Below are 15,861 nucleotides of genomic sequence, written 5' to 3' on the forward strand. Positions count from 1 at the left end.
GACGTTGCTACAAACCGAAGGCCTCGTTCAGATTTCAGCAGCTTTATCTGCACGTGTGTGTGCGCACGTGTGTGTGTGTGTGTGTAGACTTCTGTGCCATTTTACCTCACGTGTGGGTCTGTGCAGCCGCCAGCCACATCAGGACACACAGCCGCTCATCCCCCCAGAGGTCCCTCCTGAAGCTCCTGTTTTAAGGACGCCACAACCCCTGATGCATCGAGTTCGGATGAGGACTGAGTGTCCTGCATCTTTGTATGTGGGCTGGCTGGTTCCTTTCCTCTCTGTGTGGTGACAGTGTTTTCCACCTTAAAAAACTTATTTTTAGGGATCCCTGGGTGGCGCAGCGGTTTGGCGCCTGCCTTTGGCCCAGGGTGCGATCCTGGAGACCCGGGATCGAGTCCCACGTCGGGCTCCCAGTACATGGGGCCTGCTTCTCCCTCTGCCTATGTCTCTGCCTCTCTCTCTCTCTCTCTGTGACTATTATAAATTTTAAAAAAACCTTATTTTTAAATGATTTTTATTATTTTTAGGGGGGAGGAGCTGCAAAGGGAGAGGGAGACAATTCTAAGCAGACTCCATCCTTGGCGTGGAGCCCCAAGCGGGGTTCAATTCCGTGACCCCGAGATCATGATCTGAGCAGAAATCAAGAGTCGGAGGCTCAAGGGACCTAGCCACCCAGGCGGCCCCGCTTTCCACTTTAATGCCGGGTCCTGCATTGGCTCCATTCTCCCCGTGCTGAGGGCACGAGGGTGACCAGTAGTCTCATGCGTGTGTGGACAGAGTTGGCTGGTCCAAAGCAATAAAGGGCATCGTGCCCCTCTCCATGTGAGACACCATCTGTTCTAATCGCCTCCCCTTGACCCATTGGGGATCCTCACCCCAAGGTTACGGGGACAACCAACATTGGCATCCAACAATGGGCAGATGAGACTCAAGCCATTAATTCGTCATGTAGACTCACAGCCTGGGGGAGCAGATACCATAGGCCACTTGGGGGACACACTGGGGCACAGAGTGAACACGGGGGCTGCGGGAGGAGGGCTTTGAGTGACACGGTGGTGGCGCTGGTTCCTGGAGTGGGATGAGATTGGCTTGTGTGAATGATTCCAAGGCTTGGGGGTGGGGGACAAGCAGGAGCTGTGCCCGGTCCCTTGGGGAGGGGGCTTTGGGCTGGGGGGCTTTGTTGGTGGGAACAGCGTTGGGGCCTGGGCTCCTGTTCAAGGCCGAGTGGCGTTCCCATGGGTGGTGGCCACGTTGTGCGTGTCCCTTCATTGAGCTTCAGCTCGTGACTTGCACTGTGATGATCAGTGACGAACGGCATCTATTTGAAGACCCTTTCCAGCTCCTGTGGGTGCGTACCTACGGGCGGGGTCCCTGGGTCACAGGGTCACGTTACCTCTGACTGCTTGAGGAACCACCCGACATTCCCACCAGCTGTGGGCAGCCGTCCCTTCTCCACGTCCTCACCCATGTATCTTCATGGCTTTTTGTTTTCTGTCTTCTGATGCTTGGACATTTAGGGCCTCCTGACCCTGGAGGCACAGCCCATCAGGGGTCACCAATTCCAAGGCAGGAAACAGCTTGCCCACTCTGCCCACTTTTTTTTTTTTAGATTTTATTTATTTATTCATGAGAGACATGCAGAGAGAGAGGCAGAGACATAGGCAGAGGGAGAAATAGGCTCCCTGCGGGGAGCCCGATGTGGGACTCGATTCCAGGACTCCAGGGTCATGCCCTGAGCTGAAGGCAGATGCTTAACCACTGAGCCCCCCAGGGGCCCCAAGATTGATTAAAAAAATCTATAGGGGGATCCCTGGGTGGTTCAGCAGTCTAGCACCTGCCTGCGTCCCAGGGCATGATCCTGGAGACCCCGGATCAAGTCCCACATTGGGCTCCCCACAGGGAGCCTGCTTCTCCTCTCCTGTGTCTCTGCCTCTCTCTCTCTCTCTCTCTCTCTCTCTCTCTCTCAGTGTCTCTCATGAATAAATAAGTAAAATCTTAAAAAAAAATTATATAAGCTGTATGCCTCACATCAGGCCTGAATTCATGACCCCAAATCAAGAGTCTCATGCTCTACCAATGGAGCCAGCAGGAGCCCTGTTTCGTTTTTTTAAAAGCACGGTCTGGATTACTTACATATTCTTCTTCTTGGGCTGCCGTCACAGGACTCCACAGGCTGGGGGGCTGGAACAGCACATTTATGTCCTCGCCGTCCCGAAGGCTGGAGGTCTGGGGTCAAGGTGTCGGCAGGATTGTTGCTTCAGAGGCCGCTCTCCTTGGTGTGTGGACGGCTGTCTTCTCCCCGCGAGCTCACTGGGCCGTCCCTCTGAGTGTGAGTGTTCTAATCTCTTCTTTTCTTTTCTAAAGATTTTATTTATTCATATATTTTAGAGAGGGAGATAGTGAGACAGAGCACGAGTGGGGGGCAGGGAGAGGGAGAAGCAGACTCCCCAACACGGGGCTCGATCCCAGGACCCTGAGATCCTGACCTGAGACAAAGGCAGATGCTGAACCGAGTGGGCCACCCAGGCACCCCTCTAATCTCTTCTTATAAGGACACGGGTCAGATGGGCATAGGGCTCACCCTGTGACCTCATTGTACCTTCATTATCTTTAAAGACCTTGTCTCCAAGTACAGTCACCTTCTGAGGTCCTGGAGGTCAGGACTTTCACAAACAAATAGAAGGTGAGGGGATCCCTGGGTGGCTCAGCGGTTTGGCGCCTGCCTTTGGCCCAGGGCACGATCCTGGAGTCCGGGGATCGAGCCCCACATCAGGCTTCCGGGATGGAGCCTGCTTCTCCCTCCTCCTGTGTCTCTGCCTCTCTCTCTCTCTCTATGTCTATCATAAATAAATAAATCTTTTAAAAAAATAAATAAATAGAAGGTGAGACACAACTCATTTCCATAACACTATACTAATACTAAGTTTATAGATCCGCACACCCCCAAAATAAAATCAATTTTGGTGTGTAATACAACATAAAACAAGAAGCCATGCACCATATGGCTTGTGTTGGATCTTGGTTAGGACAACCATCTACAAAGAACATTTTGGGGACAATTGAAGTAAATATAGACACAGACTAGATATAAAGGAATGATAATTTTGATAATGGTGATAATGAAGGGTTCTCTATGTAGATTTTTTTGTCTAAAATAACACATTAGAAGTATTTATTTTGTATTTTTAAGTTTATTATTAAAAATTTTTTAAGGGGATCACTGGGTGGCTCAGTGGTTTAGCGCCTGCCTTTGGCCCAGGGCGTGATCCTGGAGTCCCGGGATTGAGTCCCACGTCGGGCTCCCGGCATGGAGCCTGCTTCTCCCTCCTCCTGTGTCTCTGCCTCTCTCTCTCTCACTCTATGTCTATCATGAATAAATAAATAAATAAATAAATAAATAAATAAATAAATAAATAAATAAATAAATCTTTAAAAAATTTTTAAAGTAATCTCTATACCCCACGTGGAGCTCAAACTCACAATCTCAAGATCAAGAGTCCCATGCCCGACTGAGCCAGTCCCAATACACTGGAAGTATTAAGGGATGCTACATTGTCTTCGGTTTTGACTTTAAAACAATTCAGTGTAAGTAATAAATATGCAGCGTCAGCTCTGCTGGAGCACTTGCTTTGCGAACACCAGATGGGTCACGAGATAATTAATATGTTAGGGAGTAATTTGAGCAAAATCGCAACTCCACATCTGTTCGCCTGTGGTTTCATCCACAAGAAACACTAGGGGATGGTGGGAACCCCACACGGTCGACCAGAGCCTTGTAAGAAAACACAGATACGCACCCTACAAAAGCGGCTTATGAGTGTAATTCCAGGAATACCCATTTTCTGAAATTTCAGAAGAGACAGAATTAAACCAAACATTTAGTCACAAATAATAGCTGGTAAAGTGATGAAGAGCAAGACATAATTCAGGGTGGTGATCACCTCCAGAGGCCGGAGATGACGAGTCAGGAGAGGGGGGCACCCCAAGAGATGAACAGCATGTTCATGAATGTGGGTGCCTGGGTTTAGTCGCCTTTATTGTTTATTCCTTAAATGTCACATAGTTTTTTTTTTTTAACTTAAAATTACTAAACTTAGCATGAGGGGGCACCTGGGTGGCTCAGGGGTTGAGCTCTGCCCTCAGCTCAGGGTCCTGGGATCAAGTCCCCCTGCTTCTCCCTCTGCCTGCGTCTCTGCCTCTCTCTGTGTCTCTCATGAATAAATAAACAAAATCTTAAAAAAAATTTTAAAAATAAACTTAGCATGAAACATTCAGTGCATTCCCCCCCCCCCCGGAATACTATGTGCTTCACAATACAAATTTAAAGACTTTTTAAAGCATGAACTGTACAGTTTTCAAATATTTATTTTCCCACGTGATGTGAGCTTCTCCCAGTTGTTTTGAATTCAAATAGCCAACATACAGAACATCATTAGTTTCAGATGTAGAGTTCAGTAATTCATCAGCTGCATATGATACCCAGGGCTCATCACGTCACGTGTCCCCTTAATGCCTAGTTTTAAAAAAAAATATTTTATTTATTTGAGAGAGAGAGAGTAAGCAAGCACGAGCTGGGGGAAGAGCAGAGGGGAGAGGGAGGGGCAGGGAGCTCAACGTGGGGCTCGATCCCAGGACCCTGAGATCATGACCTGAGCCAAAAGCAGAATGTCAACAGACTGAGCCACCCAGACACCCCAGCTTTGATTTTACGCTGAGTTTGGAAGAGGTTCTCACGACTTTTATGGTGGGATCCTTTGAAATTTACTGTGTATAGGTGTAAGGCCAAATCAGATCAGACGAAGAGCTTTCATTCTCCCTGTTGAAAATAAGGAAACACATTTCTCTCTCCATTTTTATTTTCTTTTTTTTAAGAGCATTTTCTTTAGAGAACTTGTGTTTATAAACCCTTTCTCTGTCTTTTGAAATGTTATATAAACCTCTATAAAAGCTAAGGAAGCTGCCTGCTTTACCACCAGGAGTCTTTGTTGGGAGCTATCACTTCGAGATGCATCAGTTCCAAAACTACCTACTGCCATAAAGGTAAGAGAAGTTTGTTCTTTTTCTTTGCAGAAAGCCAATTATAACTAATACGGATGGCCACCCAGTTACTGGGTGGATGGAGGATACACGATTGTTGATTTTTGTCATGTGAGGACTGGTTAACACTCATCTTGAGAACAGGTATGTCACCACTGGCCTTGCTTGGCTGTATAAGTGGGAGAGATGTCTTTCTGTCTTTACAGTCTCTTAGAGGATTGCCTGTGACGCATGTCACATTCTGGTTTAGTGCTGATCCAGAAATTGTTTTCTCCTAGCTTTGTGAGGGGTTTTCTGGGTTGGCAGGAGGTTTTGTTTTCAATCATATTGCCCCAACAGAAAGCAGTATTTGAGTAGCAGAAGTTTGGAAATAAGCCCAGTGTATAAGTAGAGAGAACTGGTTCATGAACTTCTATCATTTTATATCCCCTTAGGAAGATTATGAAAGTCACCAATTAAAGTGAGAAGCTGTAGGATTTATTTTTAATTGAACCAAAAAAGCAAATTGTATTGCAATGTGTACACCTTGTTACTTTTTTAGAACATAGGAAATAAAACAACACAGGTAGGTGAACTTGTTCCTTTTTACACAAACACTGAGCAGATGTACAGGAAAGCAGTTGCTGAAGGACATGCTACCTAAGCCTGGCTAAAGTCTTAGATTTCTAAATCTCAGGCTGATTTTTTTTTATGCATGACACTCATTATTAATGCATACAAAGAAAAGATTTTTAGGTAGTTATAATTCAAAAGTGATTTATTTTTTAAAGATTTTGTTTATTTATTTGAGAGAGCCTGAGAGCCAGAGAGATTGCAGAGGGAGAGGGAGAAGCAGACTTGCCGCTGAGCAGAAAGTATGATGTGGGGCTCAATCCCAGGACCCTGGAATCATGAACTGAGTCAAAGGCAGAGGCTTAATGGTCTGAGCCCCCCGGGGGGGGGCCCTCAAAAGTAATTTATTTTTAATTGAAAGTCACTTTTCTGAATAGGAAACCATTCTCAAATATATTCTTCTTGTTAAAAAAGAACAACAACAACAACACACACACACAAGAAACAACAGGTCCCAAATGGAGTCACTTGTGCTAAGTCACACATCAGCACATGGAGACTTGACACCTAACCTAATTGTAGATTTGGCCTCTGTGAGGAATGTGAACTTCACCAGTCAGCCTGTGATTGCCTGGTCAGCACCAGTGGGACAACCTGCTGGGTAGACCCCCCTTTCCTCAAAGGAAGGTGACCTTGCCTGAAACAATCCAGTCATTGCTAGAAACTTCCTTTTCCCATCCCCTTCTGCCTCTAAAAATGGCTGTCTCCGTTTTACCATTCCCAATCAGGGCGCAGAGCTCCTTGGAGCTCCTTTCCATCTGCTAAGATGCGATGTCGCCTGATTCATGAATCATTAAATAAAGCCAATTACAAATTCAAATTACTGAGATGAATTTTGTTAACTCCCCCGAACACTTATTTTTATGAAAGTAAGACTTTTTTTGCAAAACAGAGAAAATTAATTTTTATAATTATGTTTGTGAGTAAAATGGTCAGTAGCTACTGGAGGTTATGCTTCTCTATCCAAAACTGGAGGGGGGTGCGGGGAGAGATTTTTGAAATGAGCAGTCATATTAAATGCTGCTCCTGGTGTATTAAGAGTTTCAGGTCCAACATAAATTTATTTCAGCTTTTATTGCTTTTAAATCAGTTAAAATATGAATTCAATTGCTTTCAGGATATCACAGCCTTTTATATTACAAAATTCTCTAGAGATACACTCAGAAACATCTAAAAACATTTCCTTGTAGGGTGTGAAGGAAGATTGAAAATGAAGGCATCTCTAAAAGAGTCACTCAAAAGAAAGTCGGAAGGACATTGAGGAAGCAAGGTTTATGCACATCTCCTGTTTCAATTTTCAGAACACCATGAACTTTTGACTTTTGTCTTTTGCAGTGGGACCACCTCCTGGAACACATCTTCCTACTGGGGACTGAAATAGAGATAATGTAATGCCTGTTAGCGCAATAGCCAATCACGGATTAGACAGTCAGTTCAAACTCTGCCAGCACCAATCATAATTCTTTCAAAACAACTTATGTAACTGTGTATTTTTCGCCTTTATAAGCTTGCACTCCTTGCTAGCAATTTGGAGCACACTGGATTTTGACTCTGTGCCTCCCAGATCCTAATGCCTAAGACCCCAAATAAAAGCTTTTGGATGCTTTATAGTCTTGCGGCCTTGACTGTGAAGAGGACAGTGCACATCTGAGGATTCTAACACTTCACAGTGCAGCTGTGCTGAGTAGGGGTCCTACAACTGGCTGCAGAGCTAGGGTCCCACTTCCGGGGACGGGGGTGGGGTGGGGGGTAGGGGGGTGGATAGGAAGGTGGTGGTAGTGGTGCAAAATCCCCAAGGTTGGGGCGAGGTTGCTAACCGCAAGCCCCAGAGGTGGGAACAACGGGAGCGAGGTCAGGGCCTCCAGCTGTGAAAGGTCACAGGTCAAAACCCACTGACCTCTCCCAGCACGCAGTGACGTCATTGTTGAGGATCTTTGTTCTTAAACAAAAGGCACAGATACGCCCTGACCTTGCCCCCACGGTAACCCTTGACCCTAGGGCTCATCATCCACTCCGGTGCTCCGGTCCAAGCTCTCAGCAAGGGGAGCTCCGCGGGGAAACTGAGTCAGGACTTCACGGTCGGGGAGCCAGACACAGGTGGCCGGAGATCCGAGCGCTGGGAGGCGGATCTGCTCCCAGCCCAGGCCAGTCGGCCACATGTGTCCGAACGGCTTGTCACTCAGCACGCAGGGGGCGGGGCCTGGGGGATTGTCCAATCAGGGGCGGCAGGGGCGGGGCCGAGGCGTGGAAGCCCCCGGTGGTTAACCGTACGCCCGCGCTCCGGGGGCGGTGCCCGGAAGACGAGCCAATCAGACGCAGAGGCCCGGAGCGCCGTCCAATCAGGGCGCAGAGGCCCGGAGCGCCGTCCAATCAGGGCGGGGGAAGGGCGCGCTCCAGCCGCGTGTCCATCGCTCCGCTGCCGTCCCGGCGCCCGTGCGCACCTGCCTCGCGCGGCCGCGGGTGTCCCCGTCCTCCTCGGTCTCGGCGGCCCGGGTCGCAGGGACAGCCCCGAGCGGGACGCGAGATGGTGAGTGCGCGGGTTCGGGAAGGGGCTGCTGGAAACCGGCCGGGACCGGCTGGAGGAGGCGGTCCCGCCCCGGGTGGGGGGGTCGTGACCCGATCTGTGCCCTCGGCTGCGGGTGGGATCGCAGCGCCCTGTCCCCCCCCCCCGGGGCCGAGCCGGGTCCTCCCCTGGGTGGGGATCCCAGAGACGGTGGAGGGACCCCAGGGCAGGCGGGCAGGGGCTCCGGGCCCCGGGGGGCGGCGGAGGGGGGCCCCTCCCTCCCCCTGACACAGTCCCATCCGTACGTGGTTAAGGACACCTTGTTCCTGCTAGAAAACAAAATCCAGCCGAGTAATGGGCTCTCTTCAGTGATTCATGAGCCGGGCAGCGTGCCATCTCGCGGGCAGGAAGGAGCTCGGAGGAGCTGCACAAAATGAAAGACTTTCACAGGCTCCAGGAGTGGGAGCAGGAGCCTGTGAGACAGAAAGTGGGCCGGCTGTGGCAGGTCCCCTTCCGTCCCGCGGCAGGGGTGGCTGGGGTCTAGCAGCCGCAGGACCTGGGCGCTCCTGACCAGCTCATTCGCGACCGGCTGGTGTCACATTCCATTTCTGGGAGAGGCCGAAACTGCAGTCAGGCGAATTCTGGGTTTGGTGACAAGGAGCCTGGTACGCAGGAGTCCATTTTGGGGCCGCTGTCTCCGTTTTGCCGTTCCCAGGACTGCTGCTCGGGCCCCAGGCTCCCGGCACCTCCGGTCCAGCAGAAACAGGGCTTTTCCTCGGGAGGAGCAGCGACGGAAAGGAGGTTTGGCCGGAGTGGCCTCCCTGTGCTCCGAGCTTCCTTTGCTCAGGTGGGCAGTGGCGCGTTCTGCATCCGAGCACCTGCTCCAGCCAGGTGGCGATGGGGAGACAAAGTCGGGGCCCGTGGGGAGGCCGGAGGCCTGGGGGAGTCGGTGACACCCGTGGGTGCGGCGGCAAAGGCGTTGCTGGAGAGGACAGCGCCGGCCACCCCGCGTGGTGCTGCGTGGGGGCTCCCGGAGGGCAGCTCCCGGGCCCACGTGCGGGCCGGAGGAGGGCGAAGCCAGGCCGCGTGGGAGCAGCAGGTGCTGGGTGCCCGTGGGCCCGGGACAAGCAGCCGCGCTAGTCCGGCCGAGGAGCCGGCGCGGATCTGGGGGTTGGGCCGCGGCCCTGGTGGGGACGGGCCACCTCCCTGGGAGTCGTGCCTCTGCCGGGGCCGGGCCCTCTCTGCAGCCTGCTGTTGTCCAGGCCCACGGGCCGCTCGCCTGCTGTGTGCCCAGCAGCATGGGCTCTGGGGGGACCCGCAGGCTCACCGCCCCCGGTGGCAGCCTGGTCCCCGTCCAGCTGCCTCCCGGGCCAGCCTGGGCTTCAGCAGGTGGAGGTGGAGCGTGACCGACCCCTTCCTGCCTCCTCTCTTCCCCTGGGGGTGGAGGGCGGAGGGCGTGAGGTCTGCCCTCCTCCTGCTGACTGTGTGGCTCTGGGGCTTCTCCAGGGGACGTGCCCGGGGGTGGGGGGGCAGATGTCTTGGTACCGACACTGTCCCTGTGCACAAGGGTTGGGCGCGTGCGGGGGTCCGCACCTTCATGCCGGGCGGGTGGACTCATGGATGAAAGGATTCCTCCTAATCCTAGTGAGTGTTCACGCGGGGACAGCGCTGGGACACTGGGCGATCCTGTCTCCCTCCGGCTAATTGCCGAAGGTCGGACGGAGATCGTGGAGGTTCTGTGAACTGAACGTGGTCAGTTCTGACCTATGATTTGTTACCACGACGGTAAAGTCAACAACTGCGTGTTTTCTGAAAAGGATAAACATTTCCCGTTTATTTAAACCATCAGTGTACCCCGAGCCTCCCTCCCTGCTCCCTCAAGCCCAGGGTGGGGGGTGGGGAGTGGGGGAGGGCGGGGGACAGCGATTCTGAACCTTGTGCTTCACGCCGTGGGTCAGCGGCTTGGTCCTGGTGCAGGGACGCAGGTGCTGGAGGCAGGTGCTCCCAGGGCTGCAGACAGGCTGCCCCTGGGGCCGGGGGGTCGTGCCCACCTGCAGTGTGGGGCGATCTGGGGCTGCCCTGGGGCTGCTCCCTCCCAGCTGGTCCTGGCATCAGCCACAGAGTTGGTGGAGTCAGGGGGGATCTGTGCAAACTGGGGCCGTCTGTGAAGGTCAGGCTGAGGGGGCCCCCTGGGCTCAAGCACCGTGGGAAGGGCTGATGAGCGCGAGCCTCTAAGGGTCAGCACCTAAGTCTGAGGGTTTCCTCCCTGGTGAGAATTGGGGTCCCGGAGGAGGGGCCGTTTCCACACTGAGGGGGGGCGGGGGTGCGTGGAGCTGCAGAACCGTTCCCCGGGGGCTCAGGGTCCCCTCCCCCTTCCCTGGCAGCGGCCACCCTGGCCAGTGTCAGCGGGGAGAGCTGGCCCCCGTGATGGGACCGGCCTTGACCCCCACCCTGGGGTTTCTGGTGCTGTGTGGGTGCAGCGGGGGCTGACCTGTGCTGGCTCCCACTTGCTGCTGCTCCCGCGTGTTTCCTGGAGAGGCTCCTGCTGCCCAGTAAGCCCAGCATGGGTGATACGACTTTTGTCATGTGGCCACATTTGCAGGACTCGGCTCTTTGAATTCTCGTGTGTTAGCATCTACCCGTGTGCTGCCCCCAAGGTGACCCGTGTCCTGCCCCTTCCTGATGGCCGCTGGACACGTGTCCACCACCAGGCGGTGTCACCTGACTGTGCCCTGTTGAAGATGCCGGTGAATATGTCGGCAGTGTCCCTGCGGACGTCATGGCTGCTGTGTGGTTGCTCAGCCCTGGTCTGTGTCGCTGGGCAGGTGCCCTCGACGCGGGTCACCCCGTGAGCTCCTCCCTCCTGGGCCTCATGGGCCCGAGGTCCCAAGTCCATGCTTCGGGGTTGTCAGCGTGCTGCGTCGGTCTTGTTTGGTCTCTGGGTGTAAACCCGTATTAATTATTTACACCTGCAGAAAATTGCATATCGTACATCAAGGGAAGTTAAAATTTATAGAGAAACACGGATGTGGTGTGTGAATCTCACGTGGGCCGATGCCTGGCCCTCGGGCACTGCGGGTTATGCAGCTTCATGTCCAGCTGGAGGGCGGGACGCGGGATCTCCTTGGGGTCCCCCGTGGGCTCCTCTGATCCCCACTAGGGCGGAGCATCCTCACGGGTGGGGTTCCGCCTCCTGTGGAAGAGTTTCCAGCGTGTTGTCCCCTGTAGCCTGCGAGTCTGCGTGGATGGACTCTCCACGTGTTTAATACACTTGGCCTTCCCTGTGTCTTCCTGTGTTGGTCACCCTTCTTTTGTGCCATGAGAGAACCCTTCCATGGCTCAGGCATAAACACACCTTCTGGAACCTCCTCCTTGTGTGTTCTGCTTGTTTCTACTACAGTGAAATAAATCCCCAGGATCGGTTGTTGCCCGTAAAGTTGCCAAGGGAAAGGACCTCCTGTTCCCCTGCAGACAGCCAGTCCTCCCGGCCCCTGCGTCCAAGCGTCACCCCCTCTGCCCCTGCCCCGGAGCACCTGCTGTGCGTAGATCCACTTGCCAGAATCAGGGCAGGGGGAGGTGTCCGTGCTTTCCGCTCTTTTCCATCAGGGTATCTGTCCATCCTTCACTGTTACTGCCAACCGTTCCAATCACCGGTAACTTTAAAATGAAAACTGTTGGTTATTTTACCATCAAAACCAAATTTGTTCCGGATTAGCAGAGAATTGCCATTGTGGAGTGTGAGGTCACAAAACCACAGGCAATTTCTGGAAGGGGGGGGAAGGCTCTTTTACAGGGGAAAGGAGGAGCCAGGGTGGCTGTGGAAACACAAAGGTCTTGGAGGAAACCGACAGGTGGAAGCCCAGGGGCTCCTCAGTGGCTGGACGGTGGTGGGCGGTGGAGGGAGGTGGAGGCTGGCTCCCTCCCGCTGGGGCAGTGGAGTCCCAGGGAGAGTAGTGTGGACCTGCAGGGTGCTGGGCTTCCTGTGGGGCCCCCCAATGAGGGCCAGGGCAGGGCAGGAGGGCCCCCCTGCTGGCCTCCCACTCTACCGCAGAGAACTTTGTGTGAAGTTCTTCTTTCCTTCATTGGAACAACATCTTTCCTTGGAGCATCTCTGAGCGAGAGGCAGGTCTGCGGTACTGGTGGGCTTGTCCCTCAGCTTCAGGAAGGCTGGTCCCTCTCCTGGTCGTCATGTCTTCTGTTGCGGGGAACGTGCAGAGCCGTGGAAGCCAGGTAAGGCCGCACCTGGGTAACAAGGAAGGACGGGAGGGAGAGACTCGCGGGCACCTGCCCTCCCTCCGTGTTCACCAGGAGCGTGAGATGCATCGTGTCACAAATTCACAGGCAGCAAAATACGAGACCGGAGGAACAGAATTCCGGATCGTGTGACCGTTCTAATCCAGGACCCCGGGCCTGAAGGCAGCCAGCGGAAATGTTGACTGGCACCTGTTCCAACCTGGGGGAGGACGTCCTCCCTGTGGGCAAACCCGGAGTCCTGTGTGCCCTGGAGGTCCCTGCTCCGGGCGGCAGGAGAGCGGGAGAGGGGATCCTGCAGGAGCTCGGGGAGAGAATGAGGCCAGGGCTTTGGGCGGAGACAGGGCAGGTGAGGACACGGGCTTAGCTGGTGACGTGTTTGCCAAAGTAGCACAACTTCCAACCTGTTTTGAAACTATTTTTCTTGGAAGAACTGTTTGGAACCAAATTCATGTTACCCAGTAAGACAGCCTGTAAGGGGTGTGTGTTGAGAGACCGTGAGTTTGGGTACAAAGCCAGCGTCGGCTAGTAGCTCAGGTGAGGGAAGACTGTGATCTCAGAGCCCTCTGACACTTGAGAAAAGGCAAGGGAACGATCACTTTGTCCTGGGATCCCGATGAGCCTGTTCCCGAAAGGCCAGGGCCCCCGAAGAGGCTCCCCCTCCCGCTGGGTCTTGCACAGGCAGACGAGGAGCGTGTCTGTCCGGGAAGGAGAGAAGGAGGCGCAGTGAGGAGCAGCCCAGGCTGGGGCCCCACGTCTCCGGAAGCCCGTGGCTCAGGTGTCATCGGCTGTCGCCCTGGGACGTTGTCGCTGTCCCGTCTGCACGGGGTGTGCAGGGCCCCCCGGGGTTCACCGCGAGTCTAGACGCAGCAGGTGCATCCCAGGGCCTCCTCCCTGGAGGGTGGCGACACGGGGGCCCGCCCAGCTAGGGAGAGGCCGGAGGTGGCTTTTCAGGGACGAAATGTGCAGGTTGGCGGGTGTGATGCGGTCCTCCCGGGCCGGGCGCTGTGCACGCCGCTCTCCCCAGCGTGGCTGTTTGCAGTAGAAGCGATCGGTCTTTCCCAGTATTGAAGTTTGTCTCCTTTTGTCCCCTGAGGGTCAGAGGAGGCTGGGGCCGTGCATTGGACGCCCTGTGACATCTCGGTGGTGGGTGTGTGGGGGTCCTGGGGGGGTGGGGGGTGTAGATGTAGAGGGACCTACAGCAGGGCTGTCAGACGTGGTCTGTGTGTGGGGGTGGTGGTGGGGGGTGGGGGTGGGGAGTGTGTGTGTCTCTCTGGACCGTGTCAGTTGAGTATCAGCAGTGCCGTGAGAGCTTCCCTCCGCCCGGGGTTGTGGATGGTTCGCGAAGTGATGGTGTAAACCCGGGCAAATGGAATGGACCTGTTGAATCACCTGGCTGGTGACATGGGTGCTCTGGTCACCCTGAGGGGTGAGAGCTGCTCGCCAGGCGGGCACGATCTCAGAGAATTGCAGCCGCAGGACAGGCCCTGGACTGTCTACACGAAGGCTTCTGTCCCGTGAGAAGACACACAAATGGTGACCACAGTGTCCTCCCGTCCACACAAGAGGTGGGACCCCCGTTTATGTAGACGCCTGGGACCGGGAGCTGGGCACTCTGTGGCCTCGTTAACATTTCTGCACTAGTACTGTTACTGAACACGGCCGGCGAAAAAAAACAGGGCTGGGTTGTTCCAGTGGGTCGGTTCACGCACGTCCTGCGATGAGTGGAGGGAACTATGGGATCTCTGTGGGGCGAGATTGTTATTTGGTCCAAAACACACTTCTTCACTGGCCTGAGGAGGACTAGATTGCTATACTCTTTGCCTCTCTCTGGAGCTAGTTGTTGGGTATCTCTTATCAATTTTGTAAAATATCATTTGGGGAAAACATCCCTTTGGACGAAGACAGGTGTCTGCCTGTGGTTTCCTAGGGCAGGGTTTCAGTTTTTTTTGGGGGGGAGGTACATGTGAGCATGGGGTTGTGGGGAGGGGCTGATGGAGAGGGAGAGAGAGAATCGTGAGCGAGCTCCGTGCTCAGCACAGATCCTGACCTGGGGCTCGAGCTCATGACCCTGAAGTCATGACCTGAGCTGAAACCAGGAGTTGGGATGGTCAACCCACTGAGCCTCCCAGGCGCCCCTTCTTTTCTTTCTTTTTTTTTTTAATTTTTATTTATTTATGATAGTCACACACACACACACAGAGAGAGAGAGAGAGAGAGAGAGAGAGAGAGAGAGGCAGAGACATAGGCAGAGAGAGAAGCAGGCTCCATGCACTGGGAGCCCGACGTGGGATTTGATCCCGGGTCTCCCCGATCGCGCCCTGGGCCAAAGGCAGGCTTAGCTAAATCGCTGCGCCACCCAGGGACCCCTCTTTTTTTTTTCTGTTTTTAAACAAGATTTTATTTATTTATTCATGAGAGATACAGAGAGAGAGGCAGAGACACAGGCCGAGGGAGAGGAAGCCCGATGCGGGACTCGATCCCAGGACCCGGGGATCACGCCCTGGGCCGAAGGCAGATGCCCAACCGCTGAGCCACCCAGGGGTCCCATCCATTCTGTTCTTTTATTGAAGAAATATCAGCAAAACGTTTTTTTTGGGCCTCCAGGTGGTCCAATCTGGAACCAGGAACCGTCCTCGTGCCAGAGGTCACTTAAAGTAAGACATCTAATAAATTTGGGGCAGAGGAGCCATTTTTACGTGATCCCCACTGGAAGGGAGGGCACCTCATTGTCTCCATCACATTCAAGGTCGTGAGCTCCCCGACAGGCGTGACTCTCCGCTTGAACATTTGTAGTTTCACACGTGCCGAGGGACAAAGGCCGGAGTCGGGGCGGAGGACGCGGCGTGTTGAGCCGAAGTAGCCAGCGGAAAGCGCCGCTCGGTGACTTCCCGGGCCTTGCCCTCACGGACCCAGCACACCGGGTACCCTTTTCTTTTTTTTAAAGATTTATTTATTCATAATAGAGAGAGAGAGAGAGAGAGAGAGGCAGAGACACAGGCAGAGGGAGGAGCAGGCTCCATGCAGGGATCCCCATGTGGGACTCGACCCCGGGACCCCAGGATCGCGCCCTGGGCCAAAGGCAGGCACCAAACCGCTGAGCCACCCAGGGATCCCCCTGTGTACCCTTTTCAACTTTTATTTATTTCATTTCATCCTTGTAATTATGCGTGTGTGTGTGTGTGTGTGGTCTCTGAGCCCGTGCACGCCGACTGAGCCAGCCTGGGGCCCCCACCGTTTTCAGGTTTGAAATAGGAGCCACCCCTAGCCCAGGGACCCTGCGTCCGTGGGAGGCACTTCCCGTGGGTCGTGCAGGGAGTTGGAGGTGAGCTGTGGGCGGTACGCGGTCCCGAGGGGTCCCACGTGGCCCCACTTGGGGCCTGTTCCCGGGTGAGACGCCCTGTGTATGGATCCTGAGGTTGAGAACAACCTGCAGGTTTTCTTTGGAGACTTGC

At 54.1% G+C, this 15,861-nt stretch overlaps 1 protein-coding gene across 9 annotated transcripts in view; it reads left to right on the plus strand.

The window, feature by feature from the left end:
* Positions 1 to 15,861, plus strand: part of LOC129521906 (zinc finger protein 77-like) — a 30,421-nt gene that overhangs the window by 1,287 nt on the left and 13,273 nt on the right. The window contains exons 2-8 of one of the 9 annotated variants that reach the window (XM_055343816.1): positions 2,166 to 2,332; positions 4,952 to 5,043; positions 6,988 to 7,336; positions 7,651 to 8,179; positions 8,871 to 9,002; positions 10,758 to 12,385; positions 12,497 to 12,755. In XM_055343816.1, the coding sequence (XP_055199791.1) occupies positions 12,585 to 12,755 (171 nt within the window). In that variant the 5' untranslated portion in view covers positions 2,166 to 2,332; positions 4,952 to 5,043; positions 6,988 to 7,336; ... (2 more) ...; positions 10,758 to 12,385; positions 12,497 to 12,584. The other 8 variants (XM_055343820.1, XM_055343818.1, XM_055343817.1 and 5 more) reach the window with 8 other exon arrangements.

Source organism: Nyctereutes procyonoides, unplaced genomic scaffold, assembly GCF_905146905.1.
Source record: "Nyctereutes procyonoides isolate TBG_1078 unplaced genomic scaffold, NYPRO_anot_genome, whole genome shotgun sequence".
Lineage (NCBI taxonomy): Eukaryota > Metazoa > Chordata > Mammalia > Carnivora > Canidae > Nyctereutes > Nyctereutes procyonoides.